Genomic DNA, 20,561 nt, shown 5'->3' on the forward strand with positions numbered 1-20,561 from the left:
CCTCCGTCCCGGGGGGCCCGGCCCCGGCATCGCCCCGGCCGGAGCAAGGTTTTGCCAGCCTCGACGTTCCAGTGCAGCGCCTGTGCCGGTTTTGCTCGGTTTTCTGTGGGCGTGGGAGCAATATGGAAACATACAACGTCAGCTATGGCTGTTGCACTCCTTTTGGGGGGAAGAAGTCATATGATACGTCCTTTCGTTTATTTTCCAAGAGCCTCAGCTCCAAGCCCGCTGTGCTCAGCTCCATCGGGGAAGGGAGAGGGAAATTACAGAATTACTTCTGTCTTCTCAAGCTGTTTCTGCTTAAAATCACTTAGGTGGTTCAGAGCGCCACAAGGGATTAAAAAACCAAGTTGCTGTTGTCTTCAGAGAGAAAAGCTTTCTTTGCTCTGCGTTGTACTTAGAGCATCCTTTCTTTTTCGTGAGAGTACATCTTTGCGATTGCTATCCAGCCCACATCCAGGATGAAGTTTTAAAAAACCAACCAAACAAAAAACCCAACCCCACAACGCCCCCAAACCCCGAGTTAAAGTCTGTGCAAGATGTTCTCGTTGTCCTTGGGTGCAGATTAAATGGAAACCAAGAAGTCTGGTCTGTGCCAGCCTGCCTCACGCTCAGGCAGTGCGGCTGCTGAAAGACTGGATTGTTTCATCTGTATCTGGGATCCGCAGCAAGCTTTTAAAGCATGTAAGGGTTTTTCTGATGAGAAATCCCTGAAACCCAGTACTTCTCGGGGCGTTTGAGGACTGTAGCCTGGGGGACAGGAAAGGAGGAACCAATCATTCCTCTTCTCCCCAGCTTCGCTCTGTAGCCAGCAGAGGTAAGTGTGCTGGATCATCTGCTACTGCAGCTACATGGATAGGACTCGATAACTGATCCAACCAGAAAAGACCCTTTTTTGTTAATTCTGAAACAGATTGTTTTCCAACCCAGGCCACAGTGCAGCTGATACGTAAGGAAGTTTGATCTGTTACTAACTCTCTGAAATTAGGCACCTAATTGGGATTTCCTTTTAGACCTGCCTGTTCAGAATGTAATTTTAAATGCTAGATGATGTGATAATAATTAGAAAGGTGTAGAAAATTACCAGGCACTTAAAGGCTGAAGCAAATACTAACAGCTCTTCTGTTGTAACATTTTATGCACTTTTTGAACTGCCAGCATTAGCAGTTTTGTTGGCACCAATGTCCCACTGAAGGCAAAACAAGTAATCCAGCTACAGAACAAAGGTAGAGCGTTGGTCTTGACATATGCACCAGGCATCCCGTGTCTGGCCTTCTGGATGCTGCGAAAGGCAAGGACCCTCATTGATGGGGTCAGCCCAAGAGAATACACAAATTCTTAAAAACTGGCAGATGGCTGCTGCACTACTTGTATTTGGCTTTTCCAATCTACCTTCACACAACAGAGCAGCTTTGTAGGTGACACAGGTGGGGAACCATCAAAATACAATTGAAATTACATTGGACAAGAGTTCAGCTGGCTGATTTGAGAGATGTGGAATTGCTGAAGCTCAGCAAAAGGCATACAGCCTCCAGTAACTGTGCCAGAGAGTGGGTTTGAGCCCTGTGGCAACAGGAAAATTTCACGGCATGATGGAAACTACACAGTAACAAGTACGTACAAGCATCGGTGGAGACTGTAAATAAAGGGAGTCGGGAGCAACGTGGACAGCCTTCAAGCAAGGCGTGCTTTCTCTCAGCGTATGTGGATAGTCTGCACTCTATGCTATTCTCAATATGATCAAACATGAGACACACAAAACTGATTCTGTCGCTCAGCCAAGGTGTAAAGGATTTTAAAGGAGCGGTAGTTTGTCTCACGTCATGGTCCGAGCAGGCACTCAGCAATCACTGCTAGTGGGAAACCTTCTCAGCTGTAAGCACAGAATGCATGCCAAGCAGGGAGCACACCCACATTTAAAGCTGCGTTACGACCTGGAAAGAAGCTCAGATTTGACTCGCTAGAACACAGGATAAAATTGCCTGGCTAACAGTTTGCCAAAGGTACCTTCCTTTGCAACCTCTGGGACACAAATAACATGAACCTGGAGAGTACCATTTATAGACACACTTCAGAGAGATGCAATATAAAACATCCAGAACAGATTTTTGACTAGTCATTAAACTGCATGAGAAGTACAACAAAAATTAAATAATCTCTGTATTAAAGAAGAGCAAAAATCCTGTTTATGCAAAAACTCAGTTTCGGAGTGGGGAGATGACTAATGATCCCTGTTTCAAACAAGTAAACAAACAAATCCTCTCATAGAACATGAGAGTCAACAACTGTCACATCAAAGCAAAAATGCTGGCACTAACTGCTGATCAAGACCTACTAGTGAGTGGAGAGCTGAATTTGCTCTTGCTTGTTCAGATGTAGTTCCCAGTTAAATCAATACCAGTTACGCCTACTGAGACTGAAAGGCAGAACTGAACTATTATGACTCTGTTTCTGCTAAACTTAAACATATGTAAATATCCTCCAAGTAGCCCCACTGAAAATACTAAAATTACTCCTCAGTCAGTCTCAGATCCCTGGTAACTGTTAACACAGTCCATGTTTCCAAAGCTTATAATCGTTTGTTATTTATCAGTCTCACCGGTAATTTATCATTTTGCAGGTGTAACAGTATTTTGGTCAACTGAACTACAGCCAGACATGATGTAAGCAGATAACACTAAAAGTTTTATTCCAGTTTCACTTCCACTGAATCTGAACTTGAGGCAGTTGATATTGGAAGTCAGCAAGTATCTTCGGGAGCTTGCTTTTACATTTTCAAACTACCTGAATTAATGTGAATCAAAATTCATCTTTATCTCAACCGGTGCTGCCTTAATGATGTCAATGGGCCAAGCTCTCCCATTCTGCTGAAAAAGAGGATGAATTTGAATTAGTTGCTAAGAGGAAAATCAGGCCAATGTACCTGCTCTAGCTTATCTTTATGTGCCTACTACACCATATCAAAGATCATTTGCTAAACTGATTCTGCAGCTTGATGTCATTTTAATGAACACACTATGGTTGCTTAATTAAACTGTTAGAAACAAAATCAGGGATTCACAAACTATGGCATTTTATTTCAGAGGCCTTTGCTTACATTTGTACAATATATTACATAATTCTCCATTTTCTGCAGAACCTAATATATATTTTATAGCTTTTTTCTATAAGCTTTTCCTTCAATGTTTGTCAACAAATTTTTACAGTCCTGTACAATTCTGAATACTTTGAAACCATTTTCAATAAAATCAGTTAACCTTAAGCACACACTACGAAGACTGAAAATGCTTTTCTTAGAAAAGTCAAATGTAAAGGATTCTGACACTCTAGCATCTACAAACAAAATGCTCTGAATTCTTACATGTTGTATTGCCAGAAAACAAAGAAAAACATGCCAGCCCCTATTTCCCCAGGCAAAAGAAGTACACAGAACTACAATTAAAACAGTAAAACAATCTGTACAATAAAGTACTGTGTATTAACAGTGCCAGGTATTAAATAGCTTGAATGAACACTTCCGCAATATACAAATGTCTTACAAAGGTATATAATTAACAGGAGAGAGCTTGGGATCCATACAACATAAAATCAATACAAGTGAAAACAGTTTGAAGTTGGTTTTGGAATTTGTACAAGGCATTTAAAAAATTAAATGTCTACCACTCAGCTAGCTATTTTAAAAACAACTACCCTTTTGTGGCAGTGTTCATATCAGCAACCACAAATTATAACCTCACACTTTAATCCGCCTTGAAGTCCTCTCCTTGAAGCTCGTAATAAAATAAGCATTACAAATGAAATATTTGTTGCTTTAAGGGAAAAGAAACATTTACAAGAAAACACAAAAATATAACTGTTATAATCCATTATGAATAAATATACACTTTAAACTGGCTAAATACAATCTTTATACATTAAGATTTAATACAGTTTGTTAGCCATTTTCTTCCTTTTTCATAATGTATTTTATCAAAATTAAAAAAAAAATACTGTTTTATAGAAAAATGGCAAAGTACAGTAGTTTAATTCCAATTAATGGGTTCTTAAAACCCAGAGCAACTTATTTAAGCCTAATTCAAACCTGTAAACATTAGTCTTTTTTTTTTTTTAAAGGAATCCTCATATTTGGTTATCAGGACTGATGTCAAACATCCTACTAACTGCAGGTTTTGAATTGAATACATGTGCTTGACGTATACAATTAAAGCCACTATAAGGTGACTTAGCAGTTAAAAAACAATTAGCTTGTACAAATGAAAATAGGTTCAATATTTGTCATAAATAAATGGAAAAATATCAAATGTTCCAGCTTTAACAAAATACCAGGGAATACAGTAAGCCTTACCACATTTATTTAGATCAATCCAACAACTGTATGCTTATTGTACTGTCTCTACAGGCAGTGAACAGCCTCCATTTGCCACAGTGGAAGGCCTTCGGGTCACTAGACTTACAATTCCCAGACAAGTTGGAAACAATTATTGCTTGAGGAAAAGCAGTTTGTTGTACTTTTTCTTCATAAAAGTGCACTTAAGTGCAAAGTTAGCTTGTCAAGAAACAACTTTAAATACAAAATAGTGCTTGTCTGAATTTTGTGCCACTGTGCAGTATAAAAAAAAGAAAAAAAAAAAAGAGTGGCCCTCAGCAGCCATTAAGTGCAAAGTGCTTTGGCAAGTCCTGCTGTCACCTGCACTCAACTGACATTCCGTTCTGTGATGAACTTGACATAGACGGTTCTGCTAAAGTTAACATAACTGCAGCTGTAATGGAACTAGAGGAAGGTGATGAGGAGGAAGATGATGTAGTAGCAGCACCTGCATAGGAAGAGGAAAACAGAGGTTATAAAAATCTACAAATCAAGCAATAAAAATGTTTTGCCATTCAACAAGAAGCATTGATATATACTGACTCCAGCAACTAATGCCTAGTAATTAAAAAGAAAAAAGCCTCCATTCCCTAGTTTTTGTGGGAAATACTCAGAGAGACAGCTTCAGCCGAGTGCAAGACAGCGTGGCATTGCCCCCTGCAGCCCTGCTTCATCGGCCGCTCAGATCAAGGACCCGGCCAGAGGACGCCAGAGCTCGTTCCTGACCCGCAAGCACAGTTAACTGTTCCCTTTCTTTCCTGTGGGAACCAGCACAGGTAGGGCCTTGTCCCAGCACAGAATCTGCACATACACCCTGCTCCAGCAACCAAGAAGCTACTGCAGTTCCCGTGAGATGGTTGCAGCCATAAAATCTTACTACACGCGGCATTTCAGTCTTTCTTCTTATACTCAGTGAACTCTTAAATGTGCATGTTAACAAGACATGGAGAAAAAATCCTTTTAATGCTGCTAGAAGCAGGCACACTAGAACATTGCCTACAACAATAGGTAAAGCAGCTTCAGGGAAATGAGAGATTTAATTGATGGTCTCCCTTAAACTCAAAATAAATCATTTATCCTAAGGGGAAGGCACTAACTAGACACACAAGCAATACTACAGTAAATTATTGTGTAACTTGAAGAAAAATTCTAAGTTATTAATAACCTTACATACTTTGTTCACTGCTTAGAAAAGTTTATGTTTCTGTATTTTTTTTTCTGTATAAAATAATTCTGTCTACACAGAATTATATAGATTGCATGCCTTTTTAATGTTTCTCGCCTTACATAGTCACTGGAGAGCTGAACCATACCTTCTAAAGATCATAACTGTATACAGTGTTTTTAAAAAAAACAAACAAAAACACACTTCTAATGGCACACACCTCCCTAAAAATTATCCACCTTAATAACATGACATGCAATTTAACCCTCTAAAAGTAGAATTTAGTTCGCAGCACTTACTTTCCCGCTCTTTCTTCTTTAAGCGCTTTCTTCTTCGGTCAATAGAAGCCACCTCAGATTTCAAGGACAGGTAATGTTTCCTGATTTCCTGCAGTTTTTCTTGGAGAACTGTTATGCGCTCGGCGCTAGTCAAATTTTCCAAGTCAGCTGCAAGTTAAACAATTTCTGTCAATTATTGTATTGCAGCATTTCCAAAAACTTCTGAATTTCAGTGAAGTACGCAAATCTTAGTGATGTGCTTTGAGGTAGCAGACAGCAAAGCCAAAAACCACAGCAACAGCAGCTGCTGTTTATTATCACAAACTTTGTTCTTTTTTAATTATTTTTTAAAAGATACCACCATAGATACACTTTTTTTTTAAAAAAAAGAAGTGGGAGAGGAAGAAAATGCATGCATTCTCCTCCCCATAGGAAGGAAAAGGGGGGGGGAAAAAAAAATTAAGACAACTGGTGAAAACATAGGAGCCAAAACTAGCTTTGAGCCTGTTGCTTTGAGTCCTTGCTAGAGCTCAGTTTGGCCTAATACATCAGGAAGGTCAGTCTTGCCCAACTTGTCTTGGCTGTTACAAAAGAAGCGGGTTACAACAGGAATCTGAATAGCTGTGGGGTGGTTCTAATCGAGTCCATGGCATATGGGCCATAAGGTATAACTATACAGGACCTCCTCGCTGGCATCCCACACGGGGATGTCAACGGACACGGCCAGCACAAGAGCTGCCCCTCCAGCTGTTTCCAGCTGGGAGCTCACCACAGCATGGCACACAGCTGTGGGGGGCACAGGCAGGAGGAGCTATCTCTGTTCTGTCCCTTTCAGCCACAGGTAAGCCACACTGGAGACACTCTATTTGAAGACATTTAAGAATCATTTAAACTACTGGGGGGCACAGAATGCACTTCATCAAACTATAACGAAGGTAGCACCAAAGGACCAAAAGCCACAACTATATTGGACCGTGGGAAGATGAGGAAAGCTCAGAGACATTGCAAGTGTCTTAGACCTCTGCAACAGCAGGAGATGTGTTAAATAGCACTCCGAAGTCCAACTTCTGCCAAGCAAATTTAGCACGTGCAATGTAGCCAAGGTAGAAAGAAAGGAAGGAGCAAAAGCTCTTTCAATGTGCTGCACAGGAAGTCTGCCCAACGAATCTCAGCAGGCCGGTTAAGTGACAATAAAGACCTATTACATTACAGAGTCCTGAAGAGCAGCAGAACGTAACTTGACTGTGATGAAGTACTAGGAGAAAAATACTTTCAAAGTAGAGTAACACTGAGATTCAGAGCTGAAGAGAAAAAAAATGCAGGGTCAGATTCTCTCACCACAGAAACAGCTGGCTAAGTGGAGAATTCTCTGGGCATAAAAGAATGCTGCTTGCAAAAAAAAAAAAAAAGAAAAAAGGAATTTCAGCAGATGTGTCTGCACAATGTGCTGTGCCAGCTCTTTCCTATTCCCGCTTTACATGAGGAACAGCAGTCTTCACACAGCCTGGGACTGAGCACAGAAAAGCACAGAGCAAAATGCTCTGAGAACTTCAGAAACTTGACGTACACTAAGATCATCTGTGAATACTGCATGAGATACTATGGTTTACTTTAAGAAGTAATTTAAATCAGTCACACCACACAGTTTCAATTTGACCTTTAAAAGCAAAGAAAAAGCAACTCATGCAATGCTATACATCCATGGTCAGTACTAAGGACAACAATTTATTGCTGACTAGACAATTAAATACCCAGACGCTGTAAGAGAGAGGGCTAAAAATAGCAAGTTTTTGTTTTTAAGTAATTATTTTCAATTGTTTGCTTATTGTTATATTGAGAAAGAAGGCTTTAATCACCTAATATTTTATCTTCTCTTTTCAACCCACTGCAAGTAATGCTGCAATAGTATGCACGCACACAGAGGCAATTAAGAAATTGCATTAATATCGAGGCATTAATAAGCTACTAAACTGTTCTTCAGATAGGCCAATGTATGGTCCTTTCAACACTGCTCACCCCTAGCTATACATGTACCCGTAGCTGACCAACAAACACACTGAAAGTTCTCATTACTAGAAATAGTAAACATGTCCTGGTTTACTAAGGCAAAATGGAAGGGGAAAAAGTTACAAATCAATCATGTAAGTGTGTGAACAATAACTAGAGAATGAGGAGTAAAACAGCAAGAGAATATCAACAGAAGAAGCACATACAGTGGATAATGTTCATGCCAGAATGACAGGTCTGCACAGGATGGCAAAAACAGCAAGTCAGCACAGAAGCCATATCTAAAAACAGTATTGGAAGAGTGCGATATAGGCAGTTTCCTGCACTGCAAAAAAAATATTTTTTTTTTTAAATCAGGATTTATCACAAAATTAAGAAAACTGAGGATGGAATAATTTTAGGGGAAAAAAAACAAAACAAAATTCAAAAAGCCTTCTTATACTATACTGCAAGACAACACTAGGCATATTTTGAAGAAAATACTTACACATCTGAAAACTCCATTTGTAAACTTTGGGCAAACGATTATTCTGTTCTTTGAGATCAGACTCCTTCTCTCCATTTTTCCCACATTTTCCTGGAGATTGTGTTCTTGCGGGTGATTTGGTTTGGTGAGATTTCATGCCAGCAGAAACTGATTTTGCTGACTGAGACTTGGACACACTTTCACCAGCAGATAGTTCTTCACTGTCACTGCTGTTTGCTGAAGAAACAAGAAGATACATTGTTACAAATCAAAGCAACCTTTGCTGATCAGAAGCTACCCCTGTGCTGATTTTCATGTAACGGGAGTTTATTTGACAAAAAGCCTTTTACTTTAAAATTATATAATCCATCCTGGTATAGAAGCATAGCACGCACTTCTTTGCATCACTAGTGCCTAAAGACAAGACCACAGAACAGGTATATAAGGGGGCCCCTCTAATTGTGGCATGCTGTGAAAGGGAAACCTTGCACTGGAAACACGGTCCATTTAGTCGCTTTGCAGGTAGATTCATAGCTATTATGTGGACCTATGGGAACCAAAGAGAGCAAGAGGGTGGATGAAAGTACCAGGCTGTGGCTCCACAATCTACCCTGAATACAGATATTGCTGAAAGCGTGTGTGCAAGGATGTAAGGGGGTAGGGTAGGGACACACTTCTTGTAAGGAGATTCCTGAATACACTCCAACTGTTCAAGGTCCATATAGGGAAGGTGCACTCTACTCTCTGAACGGTTCAAGACAGCGTCACACTTGTTGCTTTAGAACAATACCCATAAATAAATTGCCTACATTAGGAAATAAGGCAAAGAGGCAGTCCATGTGTCAATGCAGGCGCAAAAGTTATCCATGTATTTCTGCTTATGGCTCTATACTTTTTCTAAAACAGTTAGCAAGACTGATTGTTACGTACTATCTCCTGTTTATCTTTAATATTAATTCCTAATACAGCATTCGATATATACAAACCTGTATCCTGTTTTAAAGGTACTAGTTACAGACAAGCTTTTCACTGTACTCCTAGGACATGTGTAGCAGAAACGAGAGTAAACAATTGGCCTTTTTCTTAGCCTTATGTCACCTTTATTTCAGATTTTCTGTGCTAAAATGACTAGCAATAATCTAAATTTGCGTGACATCATCTACAAAAATCCTCAAACATGATGATCAAATTCTTTAATTGCAGAGAAACCATCTTCAGCTGACCCAAAACAGAAGAACTTCACCTCACACTGAAATAACTATAAAGCAACAGGCTGAACTGAACGCAATTTTCTAATCAAACCACCCAAAGAAGAGTAACAAAATAATCTGTCCAAAAGACATGATTTATGAGTAATGACTGAAAGGATGAAGCTTGTTTAGCGTTACAAAAATAAAACTGGGGTGGAAGCAAGGGCAAGAGATTTTAATTCAGCAGAAGTCTAGTGAAGCACTGGAATAAAATGCCTAGGGAAGCTGCAAAATCCCCAACGTTAGAGTGGTTTTTAAAAACGTATTCAATTAATATTTATCAAGAGAAATTTATGCCTCAGTTGTACCTGCCCTAGGTGTTGACAAAATGAACCCTGAAAGTCTCTTTAGGTTCTGGTCTTTATGATCTGGTGATCTACACTGGAGAAACCAAACACCAAGATACACGTGGTATGAAAGAACTCAGCTGGCTGCAGAGCTGCCGTTCTCTGCTGGCTTAATGCAAAGGCAAGAGTTGAAGCTGCTACAAAAGCAGCTTTAACTGGTACACTTGAATTCTGCAAAAAGCATTTTTTACTCACAACTGACTCCACATTTTATCTATTTATTGCCCTTATTACATACAGCTCTAACAAAAAGAGTGCATACACACCAAGGACTGTACACAGTACAAGAAACAATTCTAGCTTTGAAGTGCTTGCATCCTGACGAAGACATAGGTTGAGAAAAAGGGATAAATTCACCAAATAAAAGGGAACAATGCCAAGGCTAAAAACAGTGTATTAGTTCTGCAAATTCAGTTTGTTTTGTTACTTTAATTCCTGGGGTGGGGGAAGGAATAAGGATTATGGAAGGAGGAGATTAGTGAAATGGAATGAAAAAGGATGAGAGAATGTGAAGAGGAGATCAATGAACACGAAGGACGGGTGAGGTGAAGGCAAATACCAGACCAGGAAGTACAGACTTTTAGTAAAAGCTTTTAAAAGAAAGAAGAGGCGAGGGGGAGGGGGAAAAAAGGTATAGCATATGCTTTCTATCCTTGCTTTAACTGTGTTTTTTTACAGCTATCCTCCTGGCTTCACTCTCCAGCTGACTGTTCCCTGGTATTTTTTATTAACAGTGAGATGAGGCAGTAACTGATCTTGCTGTCTCCTGAACACATGTGCATATGCCTCTCTAATACACCTCTGCTTTGCTTTTATTAAGCTTCTCTTCCCCAGTACTGTGGTTTCTATTCCAATTAGCTTCTACAACTACAAAAAAGCTGCAAAAGCTGCATTATTTACTGAAGATGTAACAGATGATATACAAAGAAAATAGAGCCTATATTTTTCTGGAATTCTTCTCAGATTTGCTACCGGAAGAGCTATTAACCTCTAAAAACCCATCTTGCAGAAAATACAAAGTATAATTTCATCGAGGTCCCCTCTAAAACATGCAGCTATCACGCCACAGAGATTCTGGTCCCAATTGTACTAAGTGTGAAATACTCACTCTTCTTAGTCTTCCTTAATTACACAATATTAAGGACCTCTTAGAAACAGGCCCAGAAATAACACACAAGACATTTAAAAACATTTTGGCATTTCAGCAAGAGTAGTTTCTTCCTTAAACAGTATTAAGAATTCACTGATGAGAACATTTTGTCCAGACTTCATCTCCTACAATCATTCAAACAAATGACTGTACTTTCACACATTTCATTTCACACTGAGCTGCTGTACTTACTAGTTTTACTCTTCTTTTTGTTGTTCACAGATGTTTTGTGGCTTCTTTTCTGCTTTTTTGAGGAGCTGCCTCCTCCCTGAGCATCTTTAAGTCTTTTTTGGCCTGTACAGACTATAATGGAGGGGTGCGGAGGGGGAAGAAAGAAGAGAAATTAAATAAATACTTGCACTTCTGTGTGTTTTTCTCAAAGTCTCAAAAAAACCACTTCAGAGCTTAAGTTTGTAGACAACAATGCAACTGTTCCTCCCTATCCTTAATACGGCTCAGCTTTCTACTTATATTCACAAGAGGAGCTGAAGGTGGATGGAAGGCAGACAAAAGTTTGTTGGTTAGAATACACACGTAAGATGATTGCAAGTAACTTTCCTGTATGCATCATCAGAATTTCTCTTGAACCACACAGATTTTTATTTTTTTAATACTGTAAATTAAATATGAATACATTTATTTGAAAAACTTATCAAGAAATAATGGAACTGAAAAATGTTCAAAAAACCCTGTAGCAGTTGGAAGCTGTGAGAAAAGCTTGTAATCAGTAATCAGTTATCACTTGTAATCAGTAATTACATTAATTGTAAGTATTAAAAAAACCCTTAGATAATGTTAAAAAACAAGGCAACAAAAAAAAGGCAGCAAACAGAAAAACAAAGGAAAAAGTCTACTGGTATTTGTGACTACACGGGGGGAAAGTAGAAAAGGAAGATAAAAGAATTCTAGTACACCTGTTAAAAAAGCAAATTTTAGGAGTTGTTCAAACGTTGTTCCACAACCACCTGACTTACAGATTAAAAATGACTCCTGTAACAAAATCATTTAAATTAAGAAACCCAATTATCTAAAACAGGCAGCATGCGTAATATTGCGTAATAGTGTAAAACTTTTTTCATGTAGCAATAATTTCCTTTTATATAAAAAAGCAAACAAATTAAGTTCTAAACCTACACTAAACCTTAATCTATAATTAGCAAAGCAATACAGGTGTATTTATTGAGGGCTACATATTCACCTCTTCCAAACTCTCTCCTTTGTTTAAGGATACACATTTTGTTGCATTCTTTCAGAAGAACAATTCAAACAGAATGAGGACGGTAACACACCTTAAGGGCATTTTGAGAAAATTCAGTTAATTACTAACTGAAATATGTTGAGATGAAGAAACCACTTCTGTCATCTCAGGATTATATTCAGACATGGTTGGTTTTTTTTCCTTTGTATTAATAGTTTTTTAGGCACTTTAACACAGTGAAAGTAGCTGTACTTTTGATGGAACTGTAAAAGAGCCAGTGACTTTCACAAAAAGGCTTTTGGATCCAGCCTTGCAAACAGTTAAAGAGCAGGCAGCAGTACACTGACATCACATGCACAAGTGCTGGCAGTGTTTATTATCCCCTATTCTCTAGTGGTCTCAGGATAGGAACTTCAACCTGTAAAATCACATCTGAAAGTGAAACATAGCTAATAAGATCGAAGTTTGTTATCAGCTTGAATTGCATTTTTTTAAACCATTAATTTCATAAGATGCAAGTTTGAAATGGTTGCCTAAGCATGCAATAATTGGCACTTTCTCCCCCTCAAATAAACAGCTTATGTAAGAAACAGTATCTTCTACTTGTAAGAAAGGTATTCAAAATGTATCCATCTTGCTACAATAAATATTCCTTATACAATGTATTACAGTTTGCTCTGGGCTTTTCTAGCCAGGTCTGGTATAAACTTTATTCTTATTACTTCATTCCTCATTGAAACCATCATAATTCCTAATGAAAGGCCAAGAAACTTCCTGGCAGATTATATTTCATTCATTAGATGATTATGCCGTTTCCACACATTTGAAGTAGACAGCAGGCTACTGCTTCCTCCAACAACTAACCTTCCAGCAGTGTAACCGTAACAGAATGAAAATATATCAGCAATGCTAAAATAAGAGCTGGTTAGGTTGAAGATAGCTCTGTTTACCCTTTCCTTTACCTTTTTCAGTATGCTCTGGCTCTGGTTGATTACTACTACTGGAGCTGACGCTGGCATCAAAACCTGTTGGAGAAATATTTCCCTCAGACTGGAGGTCTTGCAGCTCCCCTGCAACACTGTCCACCTCTATTGTGCTATCTGTTTCACTTTTAATGCTTCGTATCTCTTCTTGATTTGGTGGCAGCATCTCAGAGACAGTGACACTGGACTGGTGTCTACTGGACTCCGTTACAGTTACGGATGAAGGCGATTCAGGAGTTGTAGGAGGAGTATTTAGCACTGAATTACTGCCACTGCTTGGAAATTCAACTTTCTTTTCACCCACTTCAGTCGGTTTCTCCTCAACAGGTTTAACGTCCACACTAGCTGGCAAAGATTTTTCAAGTTCAGAGCTAGGCAAAGAAATGTCTTCTTCTGCAAGAGTCTGAAGCTGCTCCTCTGCTGCAGCATCCTCAGGAGCAGCGTGTGGAGGGGAGGCAGCAGCTTCAGTGTCAGAGTCCGAGAACAGCTCCTTCAGCGTTTTCTTCGGCCATTGTCCCTGAATACTTGACCAGACATCTTTTCGATCCTTCGCTCTGGTGTTCTGAAGTCTTTCATCAGAGTTATTTAGAAGCTTTATTCTTTTCTCTCCCACTTCAGAAAATCCTGAGTAGAAAGTACTTGTCCGTAAAGACTTCCTTTTCTCCTCTAGTCCATTGTACTTTTTAGTTGGAGTGATTTTCAGTTTGGATTTGTCTTCCTCATCTTCATCCGAGGAGCTGTTACTGCTGTTTTCTAAACTAAGGGAGTCTTTGTTTTTGGACTTCTCATCCTTTCTATTAGGTGACACAGTCTTCAAAGATTCCTCTGCAACACAGTACCTTCGTTTACCACGTTTTACCTGTGGTTTTGCTGTTTTATCCACTACCTCCTTTTTTACATCCTTCCTCTTCTTTGCAGCTTCATCTTCTCCATCGGAGTCAGTATCTTCAGACAACTCTTCCATCTCTTTTCGCAATCTTTCAGGAGACTTGGGTCCCGACTTGGGCACTACTACATCTGTCAGAGCTTTAGTTTCTTCTGGGAGGGATGAACCGCTCTGTTCTTCTTTTAGACAGAGTTCATTTTTATCTTGGCTTACAGCTTCATGTTGAGATTCCTCTTTGCCATCAGCATGTACATTCGGGGCACTTTGGTCATCTTCCTGCTCACTATCATCAGAACTTTCAGAAGCTAATTAAAAATAAATCCAAAAAAAAACAAAACAACAAAAAAAAAAAAAAAACAAAACAAGAAAAGTTTGTCTTGATTCTGGTTACAAAGAATTCTTTAAAAAAAAAAACCAAAGAAAACTGTACAGATACGAACACATGCTACAGGGATCTCTAGTAGTATATATTTTAAATGGTACCTCCTGAAGACTTCAAAAATTTATTTCCTGTTCTATTAGAAGGTATAATGGCTAGATTAGGAACTAGGAAAATTCTCTATTACACCCTACATCTCCAAGAATTTCTGATGTGGTGGAGAAAGCATAGAGTGCATCAATCCATACAATACAAACTTCTGCACAATTAACCAAAACAGAAATTGAAAGATGTGCTTAACAAAAACTTTAAATATTTTTTATGGGTTACAAATACTACCATTATCTGCCCTTTTCCCAAAGCCCAGAACAGAGGCAGTATTTTCCCTGGAGAATCCACAGTCTAAAAGGACAGAACAACAACAAAGACACTGGATAATCTCTAACAAATCAACCTGATGACCAGCCTGGAAAAAGAAAGTGAAAGCAATAATGAAAGGCACTTGGGGAAATATATGAACAATAAGAGTGTAGGACAACAGTAAGAAAATTCAGGGTCAGGAATAAAGAAACTGAGAAAAGAAGAACAAAGATATAATGGAGAAGGAATCAACAACAAGCCCATTCAATGGGAAATGATATGGATACAAGGAGAAACAATGAGAATTGGCTCAAATATATGGGTAACTCCTTGATCTGTAACTCATCCATTTTTGTTGGTGTAGCTAGTTTAACTCTTCTCATCCTACTTCCCATCTCTCATTCTCAATTCCTCACTAAAACTCACCAACTCTTTAAAGATGATAATATAAATAATGACAGAGAAGAAACACAATACTGTCAACAAAATTCACTGAAATGATCAGAGTTCAATTAACTTTTTTAGAAAAGGTTTACTGGAATACGATGAACTTAAGAGAAGGGCACACTAACAGAGAGAAGAGATGTACAGGACAAAATACCTTGAGAAATGTCACCTCAGGTGTTTTTCTTAGTTTATTTGATTTAAGATAGGCAGGCTCTTAAATTCTACTCTAAGACTCAATCTGAAAGCAAGTTTTACACAACCCTTTCAGTGTTGTTTGCTTTTTTCTCATTAAACATTTATGGAACTTTAGGCCAAAATGCCTACCAAGAACTCTATCACTTAAAATGGACTTCTAACACTTGCCTTTCTCATACCTTAGAGGATCAAAACTACACTACTATTATAATATAAGAGGTATCAAAATTTGCCATTTGAAATCAAAGCCAAGAACACATTTAAAAAAAAAAAAAAAAAACCAAAAAATCAGGTCCATCAAGTTTTCCTCTCAACTTATTTACTTTGCTGTGCCCTTCAAAGGAAAGTTGAATACAATTGCATTAATCATTCCAGTTTAGGAAAAAAAAAAAACTGTAAAAAGTTTTGAGCAAGCAGCTCTAAAATTGGAGGAAAAAGAACTAGTAAAACATTAGAGCCTTTCATACTTAAAAACAAAAACTCACAAGTTACAGAAAAAAAGTTAATCCCCAGCACGAATCTATGTGGACATAAATGATAGAAGAATTGCATACAATTAAAAGCATTTCTGGAAATTAGTCGTGTAATATGGAAAACATTTAGCTTTCCAAAATATTAGAGGGTGTATGTCAAATTGTGGTGTTGTAATCAGAAGTTAATTACAGATTAATTATAGCACTAATAATAGTGTCATTATCATCACCACTAATTGCTTTTTTGTTTCTCATTTCCTAAGGAAACGAAGCTTAATAGATTATGTTGACTGTTAGTCTACCTACAAATTTGGAACCCAGTGGCCAATGTCATCCAAGTTCAAATAAGTCTAAAAGATTATTAAATTCTACAACTTCCACAAAAATTGGTGGTTACCCAAACTACCTATACCATACACGATTTCTTTTTCTGGAGGCATGCACTAAACTACGGATGAAGAGAAGTAACTAGTTATTATAATGCTGCTGTAAACGTGTGGGAAGGGGAAAACAATGTTAGGAACAACAGACGTGCTAATAGGAAACCGAGCTTTATTAATTCTCTTTTTCAAGGCATAAAAAAAAAAAAAATATAATGGGTCCTAAAAGTTACATAAATCAAAAATTAAAAATTCAGAAATAATATAGGAAGCAAAAATGCTTTGCTGTGTATCAAACAGAAAAAGGATGCAAAACAAAGGATGTAATTTTTAAGACTGTTAACATACACTGAATCCACAATACTCGTTTTCAGAAACTGCGAATACTGCTTTTGTTCAAGGGTTATTTCTGAAGTTGATGTTATAATTAGCCAGACAGACTCAAGTGTACAGTTGCATCAGTTGTTCTACATTGTCATATACTACTGTTTAAAGGCCATTTACAAAATTAGAAGTAGTTAGTACAATACCTTGTAGCCCATTAATGATAGAAGTGATTTCTATTGATTTAACTGGAACTTGTTCAATATTTTTGGCTTCAGTGCTGTCAAGTTTGGACCCAGTCTCTGGTGATGTGCTGGTGTGAAAGGGTGGTTTTGACAAACGTCGCAATTTACAGTTTTTAGGAGAATACTTCTCTTCCTTCTCTTTGTCAGTTTTATTCTATGAAAGAAAAGATTAAAAATTCTTCTCATTTGAATACATCTTAACATAGATTACAATTAAGCAATGCTTACCATTATCTTAAACATTCAACCTGTAAAGGAAAGCTTTCCTCTTTGTTTAAAAGATTACAAATACCTTCCTATGGCCCATGCCAAGACATTTATACCGAAGACAGGAACTTTGTCAACACGAAAACAAATAGGAAAGCAAACACAGCCAACGCTCTAGGAGCAGTGGCACCGGAGAGTGCCAGGCTCAGCAGTGGCAGGGCAGGGCTACAACACCCTGCTCTGTCACAACGGGCAGGGAGCTCTAGAACAAAACTCAGGTTCTACAGGGGCCACAGTGCCGGGGCAGAAGGAGCGCTGTCAGAAGGAAAAGCTTCCTTGCATCCTACTGCCCAACGAATATATCATAACCTGATCCTAAATATCAGTTTTAAAAGAATGAACTTTGAAAGAAATGCTATGAAATAAAATGATAGAGTCACATATACATGGACTGGTCATAGGTTTGCTCTCCAGAATTAGCAGAGGGAACTCCCAAATTTCATGCCCCAGAGTTGGCTCCCACCACTGATGATAAAATGGATCCTTCTCATTTGTTTTCTATAAGTGCATACATAAATTTCACAAAAAAAAAATAGGAAAAAAGGAAAGAGAAGCTTCCCCTGCCCACCCAAAAGTGGGGGGGGGGGGGGAGGGAAGTGACGAAAAAAAGTTATAGTTTTCACAAGGCTAGGAAGTCACTTTTACAAGTCAAGCATTTGTAGGCCCATGAAAAGGTTAGAAAGGGTTGGGAATATGTAAGAAAATATTAAGCCAAAGTTGGAGGGAACAAGGGAGAAAAAGGGAGAGAAACTACCTTTATTTTCTTTCGATGCTTAATTTTTGGTACATTTTTATCAGCTGGTCTCACTATCTTGTCTGCCTTTATCCATTCATCATACCTAAAAGAAAAAAAAAATTGTACACATTTATGGTTTTAAGCAGATAATCATGACACCATAAAAGAAATTAATGGAGGAAAAAGAAAATTATTAGCCATATAAAAACTGAACTGGAATTTGAATAAAGAAGTAATTTGTGTACTTTTCAGTATGTGGAGTTTCAGCTAAGGTTCAATTCTTTATATGCTGGGACATATAGGACGAAGTTTTCTCACACTGATGGGTAAGAGTGAAAGCTGATACTTTTCCAGTCTGCACTGAACAGCAGGAAATCCATGTATACAGGTAAAACAAACTACCAGAAGGATAATTCTGTATGGATCTCCAAGAGTTATACTTTGTATATATACTGTAGAACATTAACAATAAAATAAATCCTTACAACTACGTAAAATGTGACCAGTTAACAAAAATAAATTCTTTCGAGCCTGAGTGTCTGCAAAGTGGTGTTTGGAGTGACTAACACTTAAGAGTCACTAACTTTTGAGTCACTTAACACTAACACTTATCAATTTGTTTTCAGCTAAAGGTTTCCATTTTATATCAGAATGATACTAGACAAAAACATATTAAATAGCACCAACATACTAACAACAGGTGTCTAATTATCTAAGGCTGAACCTATTAAATACAAATCCAAGACCAGAGAAGTGCATTCTTAGTAAGAATATACTGTAACTATGGTACTATACTTCCCAGTTTCATTGTGTATTTCTGAAAAACCTCAAGAATCAATTGAAACAACATTTTTTTTCTCCCAATAAGCATAATCTGCTGTCCTATTTCAACTGTGAATTCAAGAACTGTCTAAATAAGAAACAGGTCAGTTAAAAATTAGTATGCATTAACTTTCGCCCTAATGTATAGCCACACAAATTCTGACCCACCTAGGTCAGAGGGGAAGAAACCAACTTTAAAAAAAGAAATGAAAACAAAAAAATGAAAAAAAAAAAAACCACCAACAAAAAAAAACCAAAACAAACAAAAAAACCCAAACAAAACCCCCAAAACCCTCACCACACACCCCGAGAACTAATATAAGATGGAGCCGAGCACAGCACGCTCGTGACCATGCTGCTTCCCAGATGGGCTTACTTGACCACCATTTTGATATATACAACAACTGCTGATACAGTCCCAATTCAGCTTCTTTGCAACTACTGCCAATTATATCTACAATATTGACATACAAATTAAAAAGGATTAGAGAAAAATACGTAAGTTTCCAACTTGTCTTCCCGTATACTCCAAGTTAAGATCTATGCAAGGGTTTCCAGAAGCTAAATACTGTATTTTATTATTAACTTAAATTTCACATAATAATACAGTGAAAAATGAAGGAGCAGTAGTCTCTGAAAATAGTTTTCCCAAAACAATTTCCGGTTTTTTTTTTCTTCCCCTCCACGTGACAATAAAAATCACAAAATCTAGCAGCAGACCATGCAGACTACAACATACCAAGATTACTTATACTGCTGCAGATACAGCTGTAATTGTACTATTACCAAGTGACAGGTAGGTGAACAGGCTCAGATTTCTCTTCAAAACTGAAATACAACTCCGCAGAGTACTTTCCAGTATGGAAAAGTCCCATATTCTGTGAGACTGTGGGAAACCCTATTTGAAGTAATTCAAGTCAAAGTCGTGCCTTCCAGAAGGAATACCGCTAAGCAGATTGCCAAATGGACTTTGCAACCCACATAAATGTAAGGGTATTTCATTAGGTCTAAATGCATGCAGGGAAATAGCACTAGGACTGGACAAATACACAGTGAAAAGCAATTACTCTGACAGTATCCCTTCTGCCTCAACCATGTTGCTATAATACAAAATTTGTATTCACTCATTCTACGCATTTCCAATAAGAAAACAGTCTTCTCTATGCAAAGTCACTGCACATACTGTCCGTGATTCAAGGTAATTGTAGTGCCTGTTGGGGTGACAGCTGATAGACTAGGGGGCATACCGAAGCGAAGGAGAGAGGAAGTGCAGAATCTTAAGAGAGTATCTGTAGATGCCACAGGGTCTTAAATGTTATGTATTAGAAGCAGTGGTTACAACTCCCCATCTCAAGGAGCACAAATTGAAAACCTATGCGTGACAGCCACAGCTCCTGGCTGGAGCATATCCTGTTCTTCTCCTGACTGCACCTGGAACAGCAGTCAGACCCTGCAAGGAAGCCCAGCATCACAGAAATCTTGCATCTTCTCCAGGGAATCAGATGCCCACACTTCACACCTTTGCACAGCACAGCTCCTTTCACTACTCACACATCAGACGCATATGGTTTGTCTAAACCTGTGACAATTGAACCTTAGGCTGAAACAGATCCTGCAAAAGGGATACATGCCAAGCCACAGCTGACAACCTGACCCTAAATTACATTCTCCTCTACTGCATGACAGAAAAGCACCCGGGAAGCTGTACAGCACGCCAGATGCCAAGCTGCATCTGAATAGTGTGTGTGACTCAGACTAGAGCCTTTCTTTATAGAACTGCACCTTATTAAAATAGGAATACTTACTTCATCACTAATCTTGCTTTAGTCAGCCTGTT

General features: G+C 38.3%; 1 protein-coding gene across 3 annotated transcripts in view; it reads right to left on the minus strand.

Moving 5' to 3' along the window:
- Positions 1–3,056: 3,056 nt before the first annotated feature.
- Positions 3,057–20,561, minus strand: part of ARID4B (AT-rich interaction domain 4B) — a 90,923-nt gene continuing 73,418 nt past the window's right edge. For all 3 annotated transcript variants that reach the window (XM_075146468.1, XM_075146467.1, XM_075146469.1), the window contains 7 exons: positions 17,921–18,005; positions 16,861–17,053; positions 13,190–14,401; positions 11,222–11,332; positions 8,304–8,519; positions 5,831–5,977; positions 3,057–4,814 (listed from right to left, as the gene is read on the minus strand). In XM_075146468.1, coding sequence (XP_075002569.1) covers positions 4,684–4,814; positions 5,831–5,977; positions 8,304–8,519; positions 11,222–11,332; positions 13,190–14,401; positions 16,861–17,053; positions 17,921–18,005 — 2,095 coding nt within the window. In that variant the 3' untranslated portion in view covers positions 3,057–4,683. The remainder of the gene's footprint in view (positions 4,815–5,830; positions 5,978–8,303; positions 8,520–11,221; positions 11,333–13,189; positions 14,402–16,860; positions 17,054–17,920; positions 18,006–20,561) is intronic.

This window comes from Calonectris borealis, chromosome 3 (assembly GCF_964195595.1).
Source record: "Calonectris borealis chromosome 3, bCalBor7.hap1.2, whole genome shotgun sequence".
In the NCBI taxonomy this organism is placed as follows: domain Eukaryota; kingdom Metazoa; phylum Chordata; class Aves; order Procellariiformes; family Procellariidae; genus Calonectris; species Calonectris borealis.